Genomic DNA, 21169 nt, shown 5'->3' on the forward strand with positions numbered 1-21169 from the left:
TTCCCCTACTAGGTTTTCTTAGGACTTTTGATATGTTGTTGTCCAACATATTTATGAAACAAAAAAAAGTTGAAAGAGTTTCTGTTGCAATTTGTTGGAGGTTGTTAACCCCCTATAATGTCTATACTAATAGTGCAGAGAACCGATTTGCGTTTGTTGGAGTTCAGTGGTGTGCACGGACATTACACATCATGCACCAGTCCCAACAACACCTAAAAATGTATAATAATAATAAGAATTATACGTTTTGTTAATGGACAATTCAATCCAACCTTAAAGAGAAGTGCCTTGGTAATAGCAGAGCACCCGCCTTTTAATCACACGATGATCCTGTGTTTGATGTCGGGCGCCATCAACTCAATGACTAGAGCAATGTAGTGAAGGGTTTGATGGCATGGGATTATTTATATTTGAAACAGTACCTCGTTTACTGTGTGTTTGTTAAAATGTGCTTTTAATGTTTGCTTTGTAATTTGCTACACTGGTAATGATTGGTTTTAATAATGTATGTTGATACAACTCTTTATCGCTGCTGCCTCGCGGTGCCATGTGGCTCCCTCGAAAAAGAGATCTCGACACCTCAAAACGGGACCTTGAATAAAGGCGTAATAAAAAAAATACTAAAAAAAGGTTAAATCAACTCATGGCCTTTGAGAATTGTGACGCGAAGACTTGTTGCCTGTTCGGGTCTGAGGGTTCCCCACTCACCCCAGCCAAGGTCTTTCACCGCTATGCTATCGTATTCTTCTGTAGCCTATAGACCCGCACCTGTTCCACAGTCCCTACGGCAAACCTTCTCCAACCTCCACTTCCTTTAATAGGCTTTCATCGCCTTCAACTCTTGTTTCTCTTTTCTGGTTTTGTTTTCCCTCAAGGCCCTGATGAAGAGTCTCCGGAATGTCTTGATAGTTCCAAAGAGGTCCTGTAGGGAGAGCTGATTAGCGTCTTCGCACAGGTACACGGCCAGATCGGCTCGCTTTCTGTCAATCTCGGAGAACCTTTCCTCCAAACCTCTGCACTTCTGCAGGCTTTCCTCGATGACTTTTGTATATTGCTCCACTACTTCTTCCACAGAGTTGGAAATGTCCTTGGCAGTGTCCTGCAGTCGTTTTAGTAGGACGCCAACCTCTGCTTGACTATGCTTCAGATCAACTCCTGCTGCCTTATCACAGATCTCTATATCATCTTTTAGTGCCAACAGTTCGGGGTGGTTCAGCTCTGCTTCCTCCAGTATGTGATGAAGAAGTGTGATCTGGCTCTTGTTTGCTTTGGTGTCAGCGAGCTTGGGCAGAGAGCTGATTTTAAACCCGACGGCGTTCCCTATGTGACTCCCATAGTTAAGGAAGTTCCCCACGTCCAATATGAGCCTGCAGAAACTGGGCAGGAGGAGGCTTTGCCTCAGGGACTGGCACGCATCCTCCACCAGCTTGGCTTGAGGTAAGATCATGCTCAGCACTTCAGTCGTTTCTTCACAGAGCAGCATACACTCAATCCTCAACTGATAACATGGGATCCTGAGCAGTGAGTGGTAGAAGCGGTCTACATAAGCCAACTTGTCTTTATCTCCCTGGTATGACTTCAGATTTTCAATCTCGTGTTTCTCCGGAAGAAGTTTTAGGAGTTGTTTAAGCCCCTCCACTTCAAACATGGCCCGATCTCCATTCTGGATCATACCTATAAAGTCGTCCTTCGAGCACTTGAAATGCTTGAGGAATATGCTCAGATTAAAGTTTTTGTTTGGCTCGACAAACGTAATCTCTTTGACGGGAGCAGGAGCACTTGGCCCTTTGTCTTTGTACTCGGCCGCTGGGAAACAGAACAACTGCTCAATGGCTCCGTGGTTGAAGGAGATGGCAGGCTCTTTTGTGTTCAGGACCCACATGCAACGACCGTCGAAGGTGTGAATCTTAATCCAGTTGAGCTTCTTCATTGTCAGAGTCGGGCATCGCCCTGCCAGTGCCGGTGGGTAGTTCTCCTGCGCCTGCAGGATCAAGGATGAAAGGGCACGAGGCGGTGGGGGTGGAGGGGCATGTGGTGCGCCTGTGGGTGGAGGAGGTGGATGTTTGGTTGGGGGCGGGGGTGGGGCTGCGCGTGTATGTATGGTTGGGGGTGGTGTGGCTGAAGGGGGGCTTGGGGGTGGGGTCGGAGAAAAGGGGGGACAGATTGACAACTGGGTGATTGAGGTGCTGGAGATGCTACTGGCAGGTGTGTTTTTGCCTCTAACCATCACGTCTGTGTGAAAGACCTTGTCCGTGTACGCGTCCAGATCCGGAAGGGTGTCGGCTTTCGGCCCAGAGGCTGCAGGCCTCTCTGCCCGCTCCGCCTCCACTGAGGGTTCAGGGCTGTGGGTCACCGCGTAACGCTCCTCCTCCTCCTCCTCCCGGTCCACACCGGATCCGTCGTCAGAGCTGGGTAGCGTTGCGTGCGACGGTGGGCTCTGTGGAACTCGCGTTGCCTTCTCTCTGGGTCCCACCTGGTCAATCTGTTCAAAGAACTTCTTGATCTTCATGACCGACGGCCATTTCAGTTCCATGTCAGAAGGCCCCGACCGTTCCTCAGCCTCAGAATGCCCCGACCGTACCTCACCCTCGGAAGGCCCCGACTGTACCACAGCCTCCTTCCCCCGGCGTTTACGGCTGGAAGTCGCCACCAACCGTTTCAGTTCCATGTCAGGCGGCTTCACTTTCTCCTCAGCCTGCAGAGTGGATATGCACACCGTGCAGGTCTCATAACCGTGGTCCTCGTCAGGAGGTTTAGCATTTTTCTCCCACGAGCGGTCAGGGCAGGCAGGGGCTTGAGGCGATTTAATTTGCACGTCAGAAGGCTTCACCCTTATCTCAGCCTCCGCCAAGGGTTCTGGTCTGTCAACTGGCATAGGCTTGTCCTCCTGACACACACCATGTACACGGAGAGCAGAAATGGGGGCTTCTCGGACGGGGATGGTGATATGTTCCATCATGAGAGCAGCAATGAGTGCCATTTCCTTGATTTTGGCTGAAGGCTGGTTCCTCATGCAGCTTACTAGGTCCTCGTCTTCCTGGTCGTCCACCCAGTTGTCAGGGCTGCTAGCAAGGGAGGCAACATGCACTACGCTGGGGCGTCTGGAGGCAACAGGCACTGGGCTGGGGCGTTTCACCTCCAACCCTTCCTTGGTCACCCCAGGCTCGACCTCCACCCAGTGCTTGGGGCTGGTGTCTGCGACAGGCTTGACCTCCTGGCCCACGCCTTGTCTGGAACCAAGAACTGTGGTCAGTGGCACAGGAGTGGGGATGTAATTCTCTTTGAGCTCCTCGAATGTGGGTACCGGCGTGTTCATCGTGGTGGTCAGACCCCCAAAGTTCCCCACGCGTCCCTTCTTAGATGCGGGGCCCTTCAGCGTGATTGTCCTGATGACCGAATTGCACATGAAGCTCTGAAAGCGTTCCGAATAGAAGCTCGGCTTGCTCACCGACACAGTATTCCCATCATAAATTACAGCTTTATAGTAATGTTCAAGCTTCTTCGCAATCGTATAGGACTGCAAGATGTCAATGATGCCAACGAACACCAGCAGCCTTTCACCCTTGGTGTTTCTCGCCGGTATTCCTCCCATCACATCCTGTCTAGCCATAGCCTTGGCGATAGATCTCTGGCTCTGTGTCCGTTGTTCCGCGGTAGTCGCCTCGGCCTCCGTTTTGGCCTGCTCCTGAATGGCCCAGTCCAGATTGTGGACGCCCACCAGCAGGCTGTAGTCCATTATATCAAAGCTCTGCAGCACCAAGCAGTCACTCTGGATGCTCTTGCAGAGGGCGTTGTACTGGTCGGCGGCCAGCAGGAGGCCGTCGGGCATGTCCGTGATGAAGTCCAGGTCCTTGTAGGTGGGGAGGGACTTGGTCCTCTCCTTGGCCGAAGCCGTTCGATTATAGGAGGATCCCTTCAGGTCGTATTTGAGGTGCAGCCGTACGCCGGAGGGGATCAGGTTGTTCATGACCACGAATCGAATCTTCTTCACCCCCATCTGTATGCAGTAGAGGCCGTAGAACTTTGGCAACAGGGTCTGTCTGTTCTGGTTCAGGTTCAGGTAGTAGCCGGGAAGCAGCCGCTGCAGGAACTCGGCCTCCTTGTGCTGCACCGTCTTGACGATGAACCCGTCGTCGCTGGACACGTAGAACACGGAGCCGCTGGCCCCCGGGTTGCACAGCTCGATCAGGGACCGGCCGAACAGCGAGTGCAGGTAGTCGCCGGACCCGATCTCGAAGGTGTCCCTGAAGTAGCGAAAGGCCATCGGAGCGTACGTGGTGAACTTGAAGTCACAGTGGCAGTGGGACGGCGTCAGGTAGCTGCCTTTGGCGGGGAAGAAGATGGTCTCCGACACTTCAAAGTCCCCGACCAGGATGTCTCTCTCGGGGTCCTTGCTCAGCTGCCCCACCGTGTGGGTGATGCCCAGCTGCATGGCGCCTTTCAGGGCCGACGAGGTCGTCTTCTTGTAGGTCGTCTCCCCCGTGGGGTCGATGCCACGATGACCGATCGTCTTCTTCTCCTTTCGATTCCTTTTCATTGTCTGAGCTGAACATGCACAGGCCTGCTGACGACTTCAAAGACGCAAACTCCTTCGTGTTACTCAAATAGCAGGAGTGTTTAACATCTTCAAAGCGAAAACAAATGTTTGTTTGTGCTTCGGGTAACAGCCTTTAAACATAGCTCCCCTGTACGTACAGCATACGTCATCGAACAATAACGACTGCCTCGCCCATATATGGAGTTCCACATATAGCCTCGGTACCCAGCCTTACTCATCTGCCAAGAGAAAAGCCTGCATGGTCACAATATGAGGCAGAGAGTGCATATAGCCGGAAATGTCGGGCGGGAACATCCGTCACATGTATTTCCCCCGGATACGATATTTTACCTTTCATAGCCTATACGTTTGTTTCATACACGGAGAATGTAAACAGATTTGTAAAGCGTCAACGTCCTTTCCTTGTTGTGGTACTTTCGCCAAAATCCTGCTATTTCCGTCAAATTCCAGCAATGCACTCTACAGCAGGGGTAGGCAACCTTGGGCACAGGTGCCAACATTGGCACAGGGAAGGGTAGTAGTCACTGGCTCACTGGCATAAGTGTGAGACAGATACGTTTTTTCTTTAAAAATGTAATATTCCAAAAAGTCAGTTCAATTAAGTCCATTATACGAATTACATCCTGCACATAATTGTACATTCATTCAAACTGCTAACCCATGACTGCAGGGGAGGGATTCTGGGACATATAGGTGGGTTATTGCTCTGAGTTTAATGATCATTACACCCTGATGTGAAATAAAATATTTCTAAGGTTGCTATGTGTATCCTATGGACAATCAATCATTTGGGAATATTACATTTTGATGTGGTGTCATAATTATATATGGCACACACTGACTATCAGGAAAATGAAAACATGGCACTTCATGTGAAAAAGGTTGCAGAGCCCTGCACAGCACAGGTCTTGCCCAGTGTTCCAAATGCAGGCTTTTCCATGACAACAATGTTAAATGGTGCATTTACTGTATATAGTGCTGCATATAGATTGTGCATTACATTCACCCATTCAGTGGCGTGCACATATAGACACTAGGGGGTGCTAGAGCACCCCCTGCCCTTTTTGGCAATGTGCTCTTAAAAATATATATATATATTTTTTTTTCTTAATTTGTAGTGTGTGGACCATATGGTGACATTGATCAAATCTTGATAAAAAAACGCTTCTACTATATTATTTAGGCCCCCACAATCTAAAGCTATATGTTTCTATGTCAGTGGTTCTTCGATAAATAAATAAAATAGCAGACCTACAAGCTCGTAGCGCGCCACTCGGTGGCGCGCTATGAGCTTGTAGATCTGCTATTTTTCAATAGCTAACGCACCAAAATGCGTTCCCGCCCTAAAATGCGCTGCACAAGGTGCCCTTTTTTCCACTTGAGCACCTGCCCCTCTAAATGTCTGTGCACGCCACTGCACCCATTCATACACTGATGACAGAGGAAACCATGCGAGGCACCAACCTGCGCATCGGGAGCAATTAGGGGTTCAGCGTCTTGCTCAAGGACACTTCGACACTAACTCTGGGGGAGCCCATGCAGAATCGAACTGCGTGGGAAACTCACGGTTTTCCCATCCAGCCGTTCCGTTCCGTTCCGGCTACTCTACCCCTGAGCCACTGCATGCATGCGCTCTGGTGGGATATGTGCTGTGACCATGGCAACCTACCGGTATTTCAACAAACATGGACGACATTAGGAAGCTGGACCGGGATTGCTCGCAGTGTCAACTGCAGCGCCATCATGAGACCCATTTGGAACAAGTTGGGGTGGAGTGTTTCTCATGGCCAACTATGAGTCCTATACTTACACGCACGCACGCACGCACGCACGCACGCACGCACGCACGCACACACACACACACACACACACACACACACACACACACACACACACACACACACACACACACACACACACACACACACACACACACACACACACACACACACACACACACACAGGTGAAAACATAATCTCCACCGCCTCCTGGTCGGTCTTAGATGATAGCAACATGGGGCAGAAGAATGGGTGGGGGTAGGTGGGTAGGTGGGTAATCATTAATTATCTCCCAGGAGTTTCTCTTCCTGTCTCTCCTCCCTCTATCCAAATGGCTTCTCTCCCCTTCCATTCATCTACCACCCCCCCCACCACACACACAGTCACACACACACACACACACACACACACACACACACACACACACACACACACACACACACACACACACACACACACACACACACACACACACACACACACACAGCACTGTCCCAGCTGCTGGCTGTCAGTCAGTGGATTTCGACAGCTGACACGAAGCAGGTCAGAGAGCGCATGCAGGCTGTTGCTATGGGACGGTCTGGAGGATGGCTGACCCAGCATGGTCAACTCTACCTTAGGACCAACACGTTGACACAGTGGCGTGCACAGATAGACACTAGGGGGTGCTATAGAGCACCCCCTGCCCTGTTAGCAGTGTGCCCTTTTTTTTGGTACAGTGTACACATACAGTATGTGGACCCTGGTGACAATGATCAATTCTTAATTGATAAAAAAAAAGGCTTCTAATATATTATTTAGGCCCCAAAATCTATAAATATCACACAATTCTTTTAAGTGCCAGGGACGTCATCCCGTATCTAAATCAACTATGCACTGGTTGCCATGCCCGTAAAGACGTATTAAAAAAAGAAAAAAGTAAAAAAGAATTATTATTATTATTCTTTTTTTTTATTACAATTTCTATTTAAAAAATAAAAAATAAAACGCCCTCTCTTTTTTTATAATGGGAGAATTGGCACTCAGAGCCTAAACTGGTGACCACCAGGTGGCGCTGAAGGAGTTAAGGCAACCGGCCGGTTCCACGCGCTGCACAAGGTGCCCCTTTTTTACTTGAGCACCTGCCCCTCTAAATGTCTGTGCACACACACACACACACACACACACACACACACACACACACACACACACACACACACACACACACACACACACACACACACACACACACACACACACACACACACACACACACACACACACACACACACACACACACACCACAACACAAGCAAAGTTTCAACTTTCGTGGGGGTGTTGAAACGTATCCTCATTTTCCCCGGGGACCCCCTGGAGCAGTGGTTTTCAACCAGTGGTGGTCCCACTCCCCCGGGGACCACCAGTGGTCCTTGAGGGGGCTCCAGGAGGTCCCACTCCCCCGGGGACCACCAGTGGTCCTTGAGGGGGCTCCAGGAGGTCCCACTCCCCCGGGGACCACCAGTGGTCCTTGAGGGGGCTCCAGGAGGTGGTCCCCATGCAGCTGAATGATGGAGAGTTGCTGGTAACCAAATGGACCCTCATTGTTAAACATCTGCGTTACTTCATTCAGTGCTTCTCAAACTTGTTCACGTCAAGGACCCCTACATTTACACTAATTAGCCCAGCGGACCCTCATTTGAAAATATATGCCAGGGACCCCCAATAGGAGAAGATTCTAGCAGTGATTTTCAACCCGTTTCATTTTAATAAATCATGAGAAAGGTTGAAAAACACAGTCTCACAGTACATTGTCATGTCAATTGTAGGACCAACACATTGACACCTTAATGGCAATCACACACCCCACAACAACAAGCAGAGGCCCGGGGTGTTAAAACGTATCCTCATTTTGACCGGGGACCCCCCCCCCCCCCCCGGAGGAATTCAAGGGAGACCTTTAATGAGGCTCCAAACAATCACATGGCAAAGCTGCAATAAACGAAGCATCTGTCACATTATGGGAGCCGTCAGGCAGTGTGTGAGTGCACTGGAACCTCGAGACCCTCTCTTGGGGAGACCCCTGGGGGTCCCCCGGGGGCCCCAACTCTGAGGACCATGCAGTCAGTGTTGTTTTCGTCAACTAATACTATGACGAAGAAATGTCCGTCGACTATACCTTTTTTCACTGATGAAAACTGAACAAAAACCAAATGAAAACTAAGCTACGACGACTAAAACTATGAGACTAAATATAATTGACAATTTCGTCGACAAATAAAAACTATAGACTAAAATAGTAGTATTTAGTAATAGTAATAGTCATTTTACACTCGGCTTCATGCCGATCTACAATCTCACAACGCCTCGCAGCGCGACACATTGTGAGCTTGTAGATCAGCTATGTTCCGCGAGTGTAAAATCAGTCATTGCAACGGCATCAAAGCCCGCCAAAATACATTTTTGATATTTTAGTATTTAAAAGTGTCTGTGATGATGTCATGGGCTCACTTCCTTCCTGGACTACATTGTCGTCTGTCTCCCTCTCTCCACAAGTTGGGGTGAGTGCAGCAAAGCATTATGGGAATTGTAGTAATCCAGCAGTATAAGACCAGTTGTCCATGACATCACAGACCCCACATAAAACCCCCATGCAGGAAAGTGTGTCTTGTCTCCCAAAACATCATTAAAATAAGATCTGGTTGCAAAAGGGGCCCTTTGATATAGAGTTCTTAAAGGTTTTATGACATTTATTTTCATTTATTTTTCTTTTTTCTTTTAGGTTTTATGACCTCAATTACACCCCAAAAAACCTGAACTTTGAACATTCAGTGGATTTTCTGTGGTTTTCTTTGGGGGTTGGAAGCCTTTTGAGCTACAATGAAAACAGGCAACACAGTGAAAACAGTGACATCTGCTGGCAAATCCCATTGACATATATGGGATTTGCAGGATCTTACATCACAAACTGCCGGCAAATCAGAGCACCTGTTTGAGCCAGAAAACCCCAGATCACAGAAAATCTACTGAATGTTAAAAGTTAATGTTTTTTGGGTGCAATTGAGATTAGAAAACCTAAAAAAAATAAGAACAATTCCAAAACCTTTTTTTTAATGTCACAATCCCTTTAACATTATTTGACCCGATGGTACATTGTCGTTTTGTCTTTTTCTTTAATTCTCACTTCTTCTCCTGCTTTACTTAATTTCCTCAAGAGGTGTGAGAAACCTGGAGCTCTCCACCCCCCCCCCCCCCCAACCCCCTCCCCCCACCCCAGCCCCCCCAACACGGATATTTATAGAGGAATCAACTGTCAACCCAGCTGCACCGCTTATCTCTGTGTGTGTGTGTGTATGTGTATGTGTATGTGTATGTGTGTGTGTGTGTGTGTGTGTGTGTGTGTGTGTGTGTGTGTGTGTGTGTGTGTGTGTGTGTGTGTGTGTGTGTGTGTGTGTGTGTGTGTGCGCGTGTGTGTGTGTGTGTGACTATTCCTGTCTGGATTGCAGCATGCTTGCCCAGCTCAGCCTGTGGCCTGGCGGCGTGTGTGTGTGTGTGTGTGTGTGTGCGTGCTTGCATGTGCGTGCATGTGCGTGTGTGTGTGTGTGTGTGTGTGTGTGTGGGGGGGGTAGGGGGTGGGGGATTCACACAGTGGGGTTGGTGTTGGTGACTGCATGGTCACACTCTCTCTGTCTCTCTCTGTCTGTGTCTCTCTCTCTCTGTCTCTCATGTGAAGGAGTTTATATGGAATGGATTGTAACTGGTTCTAATTATTTGGAATTCCTGTGAAGACACTATAGGTATGTTTAATATTTTTGTTGTCGTTGTCGGGCAGATTTAACCTCCTACCTTTCTTAGTTTGAACTTGTGGATTTGTCACTTTTGGTGTTTTTATTTTATTTGATTTGAATCTTGAAAAGTAAGTAAGTAAGTAGTAAGTTTTGGACATTAGGTTTGCACCCATTCTGAACGGGAACCCATTTTGGTGTTAGCATCATGTTATGCTTTAGCTATTGAAAAACAGCAGACCTACAAGCTCATAGCGCGCCACCGAGTGGCGCGCTACGAGCTTGTAGGTCTGCTATTTAAAAAAAAATCGAAGAGCGACTGACATTTTTAGAATCTGATCTCAGGTCAGAATGGGTTAATCAGACCAGTGTGTGTCCAGTGGAAACCTCGTATGAATCTGATCTCAGGACAGAGACGATTTAAATATAATAACCACTCTGGCCACTCGGTTTAATATTTTTGTCGTATGTACAGTACAGTATGGCGGACTTGGCAGTGTCGCGTGGGCAAAAATTAGTCGACCTAAATACAGTACAAGCCCCACAGCACGGTACAGTACAGTTGGAAGTTAATGGAATGTGTTGTGGGCTTGTAGATCGGCCTTTTCCCCGATTGTTTTCAAGTTTGTTTTTCTGGGGGCTGAAAAGGCAGGGGACAGGACATGAGGCACGACAGCTGACAGACACAGCCTCCAGGCACCATAGGTACTTTTTATTTATTTAGGTAGGCTACTAACTAAATAAATGGAGTCTTTGGTGGCCTGTGGTGGAAAGTAACTAAGTACATTTACTGTATTTATTGACCTGAGATCAGATTCTAAAAAAAATACGTCTTATAAACTCCTGAAAGCTTTCTGGAAAACCTATGTTTCTATATGTCAGTGGTGGTGAATGATCAACGTTTTTCATGTCAAGGACCCCCAGAATTATCTGTATTTGGCCACGGACCCCCCATCTTAAAATATGTTGTTCCAGGGGACCCCCCCCCTCCAGAAGCAAAGACGTTCGCTCTGAAATAATATATATTCAAAGACTTTGCGCCACATTTTCACGATTAAAAATAAAAATAGCAGATCTACAAGCTCTGCAAGTACTTCTTCTACCACTGCATGTTTCAGGGGTGACTGAATGTTGTCCTCTAGTCTAGAATACTTGGGAGGGTGACTGGATGTTGTCCTAGAATACTTGCTGACGCTCTGAGAGTTCCTACTGTATTAGCCATGATGACAGTAACACTTTCTATGAAGGCCATGTCTGTATAATGCATTATAAATGTATACTTATAATGGATTATAGTTATTATTATGCCCCGATACTGAAATGTATTGGATCTGCCTTTATTTGTCATATCGGTATCGGCGAGTATGCCAGTCAGTCTAACCATGCACCGATCCCACACAGGGGTAAGGGGTTGACACTATGCCAGTCTAACCACCGATCCCACACAGGGGTAAGGGGGTTGACACTATGCCAGTCTAACCACCGATCCGACACAGGGGTAAGTGGTTGACACTATGCCAGTCAGTCTAACCATACACCGATCCCACACAGGGGTAAGGGGTTGACACTATATGGCAGGTAAATAAAATGTTGGGGCATGTGGAGTTTGCTTTGGAGTTGCCCAAACTGCAAGTGAGGAGTCTGCTATAAACACAACACCAGATATATAGCTAGATAGCTATAAACACAACATGAGATATATAGCTAGATAGCTATAAACACAACATGAGATATATAGCTAGATAGCTATAAACACAACATGAGATATATAGCTAGATAGCTATAAACACAACACGAGATATATAGCTAGATAGCTATAAACACAACGTGAGATCACAACACTGGCATCGGTTAACATAGAAATGGAGGTATCGGGATCGGATCGGAAGCGACCTATACAAAGTCAGAGCAAAGCCTTTCCAACTTGCTTAAAAAAATCGCTTTATAATAATCAATACATGTTTGGCAATTTCTCCCATACTGTATTTAGTCCTGATAGGCGTCATACGCATGCACACATGCACACACAGCGGCCTGCAGGGTACCGTGACCCAAAATACGTCACCATTTTGCAGAACAGATTTACAAGCTAAGAATGCGTCACAACTCGACGCGTTGTCAGCAGCACGCAGATCTGCTCTTTCTGACGAACGCATGCATGCAGAGGCCCCTCCCCCTTTTAGCTGATTGATTGATTGATTGATTGATTGAAAATATTGTATTCACAGTATGCAGAATGGGTACATTTCAAACGAAAGCACAAGTCCATACAAAAACTGTTACTGTGGACGACACCATGATAAAGCATGACACTTGTTACACTTCATGCTGCTGTGGTGTTGACTACTTCGATTTGAAAGTCACTCGACAGTAGCCTCGAAAGTCACTCGACAGAAGCCTCGAAAGTCACTCGACAGTAGCCTCGAAAGTCACTCGACAGAAGCCTCGAAAGTCACTCGACAGTAGCCTCGAAAGTCACTTGACAGTAGCCTCTAAAGTCACTAGACAGTAGCCTCGAAAGTCACTCGACAGTAGCCTCGAAAGTCACTCGACAGAAGCCTCGAAAGTCACTCGACAGTAGCCTCGAAAGTCACTTGACAGTAGCCTATACCGTTCAGAGTAAGATAGTAAGAGCGTGGCGACACTAGCGTTGTTGACTCCCATTGTAACAATGAAATGCAGAAGTGCTCATTCTATCTCAATGGGATAGTTCCAGCCATAGGAGCAATGTTTGGAACTATAGCCCATAGGCTATAGTTCCATAGTTTGTGGCGAGATCAACGTGTGTCGCTAGTCCTACTCTACACTCTGATACCGTTTAGCAGTCCTACAAGTTACTCACTCGCACATACTTTTGCAACACGGTCCGGGGGAGTCACGGTCCGGGGGAGTCACGGTCCGGGGGAGTCCTGCCTGCAGCTTATATGTCCATTGATATCCTAAAACATCACCAAACAGAGCAGGCGTGTGCGAGAGAGAGGGCCTGTTTATTAGTGAGAAGTGGCTCACATGATACAGAGAGGGAATGTGTTTATATACACCGTAATATTGTGATACAGCGACGAGCAGTACGCAGCTCGACAACGAATGAGAGAGAGAGAGAGAGAGAGAGAGAGAGAGAGAGAGAGAGAGAGAGAGAGAGAGAGAGAGAGAGAGAGAGAGAGAGAGAGAGAGAGAGAGCGAGAGAGCGAGAGCAAGAGTGCGAGAGAGAGAGAGACATAAGACTTTGTTTACATCAAGACACGGTACAAGCGACGAATATCTATAATGAAACTATGCGTATACACTATATGCTATCTAAGTTACATAAGTTGAGCCTTTGCATATACGCCTGTAAGGTCGTCGAGGTTAGGGAAAGTGTTACGGCAAGTGCTATGGGCTGAGATAGAGTCTGAAGAGGTGGATTTTCAGACTATGGCGGAAGATTGGGGAGTGAGGCTGCAGTTCTGATTGCAATGGGAAGTGTATTCCATATAGTTTCGGAGCCAGAAGGGAAAAGAGTTTGGGACGCGTGGCACGTTGTCCCAGTGTTTTTAATGAGGGTACTGCCAGCTTCCCTGCGTGGATGAGATTGTAAATACCATAATTTATTTATTTTACTGCAGATAGTCTATATTAAATTTAAAACCATCCTTAAACATTAAATTCAATTAATTATAATGGACTAAAATATTGTTTTATTTCATGGCCTTCCTGCCCTGGCATAGGCCTTTATGCCCTCAAAAATACCAAACACCAAAGTGGCCTCGCCCGCATAATGAAGAAGCTATACGAGCTTGTAGTTGTGCTATTTCAGAAAAATCGTGAAAATGTGGCGGAAATCTTTGAATATATATTTTTAACTCAAATCCTTGCTTCTGGGGTGTCCCTGGAACAACATATTTTCAGATGGGGGTCGGCGGCCAATTGCATAATATAATCTTGGGGGTCCTTGACATGAAAATGTTTGAGAACGACTGACATAGAAACATAGGGTTTTTCAGACAAACTGTCAGGATTTAGAAAACATTTGTAGAATCGTTCCTCTAAAAGGTCTAAATGGGTTTGAAGCCATCGGGGAGAAGCCTTCGTGTTCTTTCCGAGGGTTGCTGTAGAACTCAGTGGTTGTGTCCCCCTTGCTACTAACATGGAGTCTTGTTACAGTTGTTTACAGTGACTTACAGAATACAGTAGCAGCCGCAGCTAGTCTGTCGACACATTATGTCATCGTTCATTCACACTTCTTATCTGAACACTACACCATGCTGCTAAATGTTTTTTTAACATGGATTATATATACTTCATGTCCAGTATTAGTTTGTTGGTATAGGCCTATAGCTGTTTGTTGGTAGCACAGTTTGTTGACATGGAGAATGTCACACCAACATTGTCTGTAGTAGGCCTAGCTGCGATTCAAAGTACAAAGCTATAACCAAATGGTCCTGTTTACAGGCCGGTTCCACTTCTATAGCCTACAGTCTCAGTGTGATGTTTGAGAACGCTGTTTTGTAACTAAGTGTTGTAGCCTGAAGCTATACTTGTCTGTGTCTGTGACCGATAAATCGCTTTGAATCTTTAATCTTTGAATTTAATATACTGATGGGGGAAAGTAGACCCTTTAACCCTCTAAGACCCGCATTAATTTCTACTTGCAAAAAATAGATTTCAACCTTACTACTACTTTGTACTACTAGGACTAAGACTAAAAAATATGTTAAAAAAAAATTAAAAAAATTAAGTTTGATGAAAGATTTATAATAATTATATAATATAATAAATTAATAATTTACATTTGGGGGATATCTTTCACAATAATGAATAAAACATGTTCTAGACATTCTAATGATCACAAAAAAACATATATTAGAATTATTTTACCTACTTTTATTAGCGTAAAGGTCAAAAGTCTTAGGTTAAAAAATGTTCAAAATTGCCAGACATTTTTTATTTGTGTGAATTTCAGCCTCTGTTTAGGGTATTTATATGCAGATATCATGACCAATGGCATTGAAATGGCATTGCAATGAACATCACTGATGACGTTTAGGTGAAAAAAGAACAGAAAAAAAAATAGTAATTAATTAAAATAAAATTGTTGCTAAAAAGCAACGCGGGGTCTTAGAGGGTTAAGCAGTTACCATTACTTTTAAGAGTGTGCAGCCGAGCTGTGCCCAAGCAAGGTCACTCAGTGACAGGACGGATTCCTACATAGTGTCTGGAAAAGTAGAGACACGTCAGAATTCTCCAGGTCAGACAACAGCTCTGGCCTGTGCTTCAAGGGGCGCGCCGATCTGTGGACTCATATGATCCAATCTGATTTGTGATGTAGGCTAACAGGTCGTATTTGCTTTCATATGTGTCTTTGCTGTTCATATGCATATCACATGACCATTCAATTTGGGATAAATATGGGCAATCGATAAATGCCAGATCTTGTGAATCCATGATTTTAAGGTTACAGCCTGTTTATTGGACTATTAGATAACCCTCTCACAGGATGACGCATCAATCTTTGAATTTAATATACAAACAATAATGTTCTGCAAAGTGTTCCTTTAGCGATGTAGCATGTTCCAGTTAAACACACCGCAACGCGTCGCACAACATCAGCACGAGTCAGTTGAGCAACCATCTTTGTTTGTTGTTATCGGCAGACATTTCTTATCTCCATCTTTTAACTTTTTTTTTGCTGTTTTTTAATAAATGAATGCCCTACTTGAACCTATACTACAGTCACAAGCTTGATCTGCAGGCTTTGAGCTTGCCTTGTTGATCTGCTGCTTTTGCGATTTTTGAATTTAAATCCTGAAAAGTAAAGGTTTCAGACATATGAGCTTTCCACCCGACAGAGACCAGTTGGTCTTTGTCCTCTGCCTCCACCCACCCATCCCATTTAGAGCAGCGGCTGCCCCATAAATAGTTCAAGTGGTCAATTAAAAGTTTAAAAGTGAATCGGAGGCTCTGAAAATAATATCAAGTCTAAATTAGCCGCAAGGTGCAGCATTGCTTTTCGAGTTTATGGTCCGGTCGGGAGCGGGTGATATCGTTACGTCATGTTGTAGTCATTGTTTTGTAGTCTTCAGGATGATATCGTTACGTCATGTTGTAGTCATTGTTTTGTAGTCTTCAGGATGATATCGTTACGTCATGTTGTAGTCATTGTTTTGTAGTCTTCAGGATGATATCGTTACGTCATGTTGTAGTCATTGTTTTGTAGTCTTCAGGATGATATCGTTACATCATGTTGTAGTCATTGTTTTGTAGTCTTCAGGATGATATCGTTACGTCATGTTGTAGTCATTGTTTTGTATAGTCATCAGGATGATATCGTTACGTCATGTTGTAGTATTGTTTTGTAGTCATCAGGATGATATCGTTACGTCATGTTGTAGTCATTGTTTTGTAGTCATCAGGATGATATCGTTACGTCATGTTGTGGTATTGTTTTGTAGTCATCAGGATGATATCGTTACGTCATGTTGTAGTATTGTTTTGTAGTCATCAGGATGATATCGTTACGTCATGTTGTAGTCATTGTTTTGTAGTCATCAGGATGATATTTTGGGCGATATCGATATCCGATATAATTAATTGCCGTTATGGCCGATAACCGATATTACCGATATGATCTCATTCTGTAATGAAAAATCCATTCTGAAAAGTCCATGTAACAGGGTATCTGCACTGCAGGTCAGATTTAACTTTAATACCTTTATATTTAATATTGTGAGCTTGTAGATCTGTTCAAGCTGTTACTTTGGGCTTGTTTATCTGTGAAGACAGACCGATTAATTCATCGGTCTGATTGATTCATCGAAACGATGCCGATTAATCTAAAAACAACTCAAATCTGCCGATACCGTGTTTGCCGATTAATGTCCCATCACTAGTAGTCATCAGGCCGGAACCCTCAATCTGGAACTTCCTTTCCCTCAAACCGGAAGAATAATATCTTCCCAATAAAAGCATATATGACTCGTTCTCTCGTAGCCTGCGATGAGAATCCCCAGTGGGATAACAAAGTATAGTCTCTGGAAAGTATACACTCGCATTCATATTTAAAATAATCAGTGAAACTATGCCGTATAAAAGTCATGTATAGTCCCAAAAGTAAAAGTACTCATTATAACTTTTCACAAGGTATAATTATGTGTACACTTTTCTTTTGAAAATAGCAGATGTATAAGCGTGTAGATCTGTTATTTCCAAATAGCCAAAGTTAACTTAAACGAAGTATATAGTAACAAAAGGTAGTTTCAAATAATTGTAAAGTAAAAGTACCTTAAAATTGTGCTAAAGTAATTGTATACTTGCAGCAGATGCACGCGGTTACTCCACTACAGCGGAGGTGTGAAACCTCTCACGTGTGATGAAGTGTGATTTGACACCAAGAGTTAAAGGAACACTTCTTATAACTGGTCCTCAAGGTCTCTCTCTCTCTCTCTCTCGTCTTATAGCTGTCTGCACACTAATAAATAATAACCAGGCGTCTACGCGCGTTGTTGGTCATTTTATATTGTTGCCTTGCTCAAAAGAAACATGTATTTTCCTCAAAGACTGAGTGCAGTGCCTTGCATTTATTTTCTTTGCAAGTCTGCAGCAGCTCCACTGTCTCCACAGACAGTCAGACACCATTTGGGATTCATAAGGTATAGTTCTCCAATCCAATCCAACCGATTGATCTCCTGACTGAATTAATTCGACTGCCGTCAGTATAGTAATCTTGTTTGTTTGGTGGAGAGCTACCTTTATACCTATCACAAAATAGAACCTGCAGAGCCATTGAAGACCTAGTCAAATGAAAAATAGGCTTTCACACTTTTAGACCCATCTGTGCCGTGGTCATCATATGACATACCCAACCATGGATGCCAAAACAATGGGACATTTTTAATTTTTGAGTATATTTTCACATCAAAAGTCCATAAAAATCTGCATCTGAAAACATTATAGGTTAGAAATAAACCACAAGCTTTGCTGCCCGTCTCTCTGTGTGACATGTAAACAAACACGTGTCGCACACACGCATGTAGCGGAGCTATACGTCCCATACCCTGGAGGGATGCAACATTCTGACCGGTTAAAAAAAACAGTGAAACTTGCCTGTATATGTCAGAAAATGCCTGTTATATGTCATTTCCCCATACGTCTTTATTCATCCCACATTTTACCATATCTTCTGTCTTTCTGTCCTCAGGTTAACATTCTCTCTCTGTTTGTGTGCCCCCCACCACCCACACACCCCTCCTCCTCCTCCTCCTCTCTGACCTCCATCACACCTGGCCAGCATCTGTGTGACTCCTCCCCCTCACCCCCTCAGCCTATAGCAGCAGCAGGCCACTGTGTGACTCCTCCTCCTCCTCCTCACCCCTCAGCCTATAGCAGCAGCAGGCCACTGTGTGACTCCTCCTCCTCCTCCTCACCCCCTCAGCCAATAGCAGCAGTCGCAGCAGAGCATCAACACCATCATCATCATGGCATTATCTTCACGCTTAAAACTTTGGGAGAAGAAGGGAGGTGCAGAGATGTGACACGCTTGCATGTTCCGAGTGTATATACTGTAACAACAACAACAACACAAAGAAGACACATTTATACTTCGTTACGCACTGGCCTGGCGTGGCACGCCAAAAATAGCTGATCTATAAAGCCCCGACCACACCAAAGGGTCGAGACGAGAGGTTTTTTTAGCGCTCGTCCCAGCGGTGTGACATGTCATGTTGCATGTCGACCCAACTGGTTCAATCCCATCATGGCCCCACAACCACACCAATGGGTGGCCGTGCGATTCCTCGCAACCGTTTGGTTGCAAGGAGTCGCATGGCGAGTCGCCATGCAACTAATTGCAACCAAACGGTTTGCGACCAAACGGTCGCAAGTTAACACATCACGCCATTGGCGACACATTCATGTCACGCTGTGATGTGTTGCAAGCTTATTGTAGATTGGCTGTTTTCTTACAATGAAGTATAAATGTGTTCCTGTATTATTGAGGACATAATTCTACCGCAGCATGTTGAGTTGAACGCTCTAATCCACACATTATCTAGAATTGTCACTCACAAAGCATGCTGCGACTTGCTGCAAATATTAGTCAACAAACGTTGACTAATAACTAACTAATGCATGTCAAACAGTAGAGTGCTATTAGTTCAGTGTTTATCCACATGCCTTCCATGTTCAGTCTAAGATATTGAGGAGAACAATAAAGCACGCGCTGCATCCATTCATTGAAAACCAGCTGGTGCCGGGCGGGCCCAAGGTTAGAATGATAAAGAAGAAAGGTAAGGTCTGCACACTGGATGATGCTCCAAAAGCTTAAAAAGGTGTATTAATGGTTCCTCTTACACCATGTTGGACGACGTGGCATGTCTCTTCATCAGAGGTCTCAGTCTCAGTGTGCGGTTTGCTATACCTTTCTTCTTTGTCAGTCTAAGATATTCCCTCGGACACCCCAACACCCCAAATACAGGATCAACCTCAAACTAATTGCAAAAAAAACAAAAACTCAGCCGATGATGCTGAATCCATTCCAATCATTAGTTTTGCATAAAACACTCCTTGGGCTAAAAACGGCCATAGCCGTCATCCCCAAACAATGTGTTGAGGTCAGCACATTTGGGCTATGTTGCTATGGCCAAATTTAGCGCAATGGGTGTTTTTATGCAAAACGAATGCTTGGAATGGATTCAGCATCATGAAAACCCTCTAGTTTGACATGTCACATGCTACTTAAAGCAAAAGGTAATCTAGAAAATATTTGCCTTATATAGGATGTCTATGGTGGCCATACTGTACAGACCATTTACAACACTTTCCCCTCAGACAATTCCAGGCAACTCTTTTTTCTGTTATTCAGGATATTATTGGAAGATACAAAATCAGCTGAGTTTTTTTTTGTTTGTTGCAATTAGTTTGAGGTCAAATGACATTATTACTGGACTACACATTGAGAAGCCACCGTCACCCAGCCTTGCATTCATCCCTGTCCTCCATCATGTCTACAGATAAAGGAGGAGAAGACTCCCGTGCCCCCACCGGAGCCCCCTCCTCTCTCCACGCAGTCCGGGGGCTTCCTCAAACAGCTGGTCAGAGACACCGAGAGGGAGACCAAACTGAAGGAGCCCGAAGCAGGCAAAGACGACAAAGTTACCGTGAGTTTGTTTGATTGTTCTGCCACCATATCCTCCCCCTCCTCAACTCAGCCATTTTGGTTTCAGAAGAAAGAAAGGAAATATATCACTCCCGTGAGGAGGCGCACTCTCATCGTACATCATCATATGTACAGTATCTATACATCATCATATGTACAGTATCTAGACACTACTATGCCTATAGAGCGTCGCAGTCCCTCCCCCTTTCAGAACAACGAGTGGCCCAGGAAATTATTTTCCTTTCATTTTCTCCATAGGCATTTCCTAAAGTATTTATTTAAAGACGGTTACACCGCGGACAAAGCCAACTCGGATCGTGACAAATCATGACAATGAACACAATGTTTTGGGGCCGATCAAATAATTTATAAGAAGAAAAACAACAAAAAAAGGTGTTGTAACCTGACGTTTACTTTCTAATTATTTGTTTGGCCCAAAACATTGTGTTTGTTGTCATGATTTGTCACGATCCGAGTTGTCTTTGTCCGCGGCGTAAACGTCTTTAAATAAATACTTTCTGAAAAGTCTATGAGGAAAATTAACAGGATTTATTTTCCGGGTCTCTCGAGGGGGGCGGGACTGCGACGCTCTATTTACTCACTGCTCAGACACTATAAAATGATATCCGTTCATTCTCAATGTGGACTTAATGTTTGTTTAGGACAAAAATAAGTATGCCGATTTGCTCAGACACTACGATGTACAATTCTCCATGCATTGTCTATATTATGGGAATGTAATGTTTGTGTAGGACGGAAATCTTCACTAATAGCTCATCATATAGGAGGGGCTCTCAAAACTAATTTGGAGCACAAACAGATCATGAGTAGGACAACGAAAGGGGAGGGCACATAGGTTGGTGAAACAATAGGGGAGCCGGTGTCTATACTATAGTTTGAATCTATAGTTTGAATCTGCCCCATAGAGCGTCGCAGTCC

At 45.1% G+C, this 21169-nt stretch overlaps 1 protein-coding gene across 6 annotated transcripts in view; it reads left to right on the plus strand.

The window, feature by feature from the left end:
• Positions 1–10001: 10001 nt before the first annotated feature.
• Positions 10002–21169, plus strand: part of myo18b (myosin XVIIIB) — a 105612-nt gene continuing 94444 nt past the window's right edge. For 4 of the 6 annotated variants that reach the window (XM_083794199.1, XM_083794202.1, XM_083794203.1 and 1 more), the window contains exons 1-3: positions 10002–10110; positions 18365–18588; positions 20083–20231. In XM_083794199.1, the coding sequence (XP_083650325.1) occupies positions 18552–18588; positions 20083–20231 (186 nt within the window). In that variant the 5' untranslated portion in view covers positions 10002–10110; positions 18365–18551. Of the gene's footprint in view, positions 10111–18274; positions 18595–20082; positions 20232–21169 lie in introns of all 6 variants that reach the window. The other 2 variants (XM_083794204.1, XM_083794200.1) reach the window with 2 other exon arrangements.

The sequence above is a fragment of the Protomyctophum parallelum genome (assembly GCF_964188405.1).
Source record: "Protomyctophum parallelum genome assembly, chromosome: 21".
NCBI classification, from domain to species: Eukaryota; Metazoa; Chordata; class Actinopteri; order Myctophiformes; family Myctophidae; genus Protomyctophum; species Protomyctophum parallelum.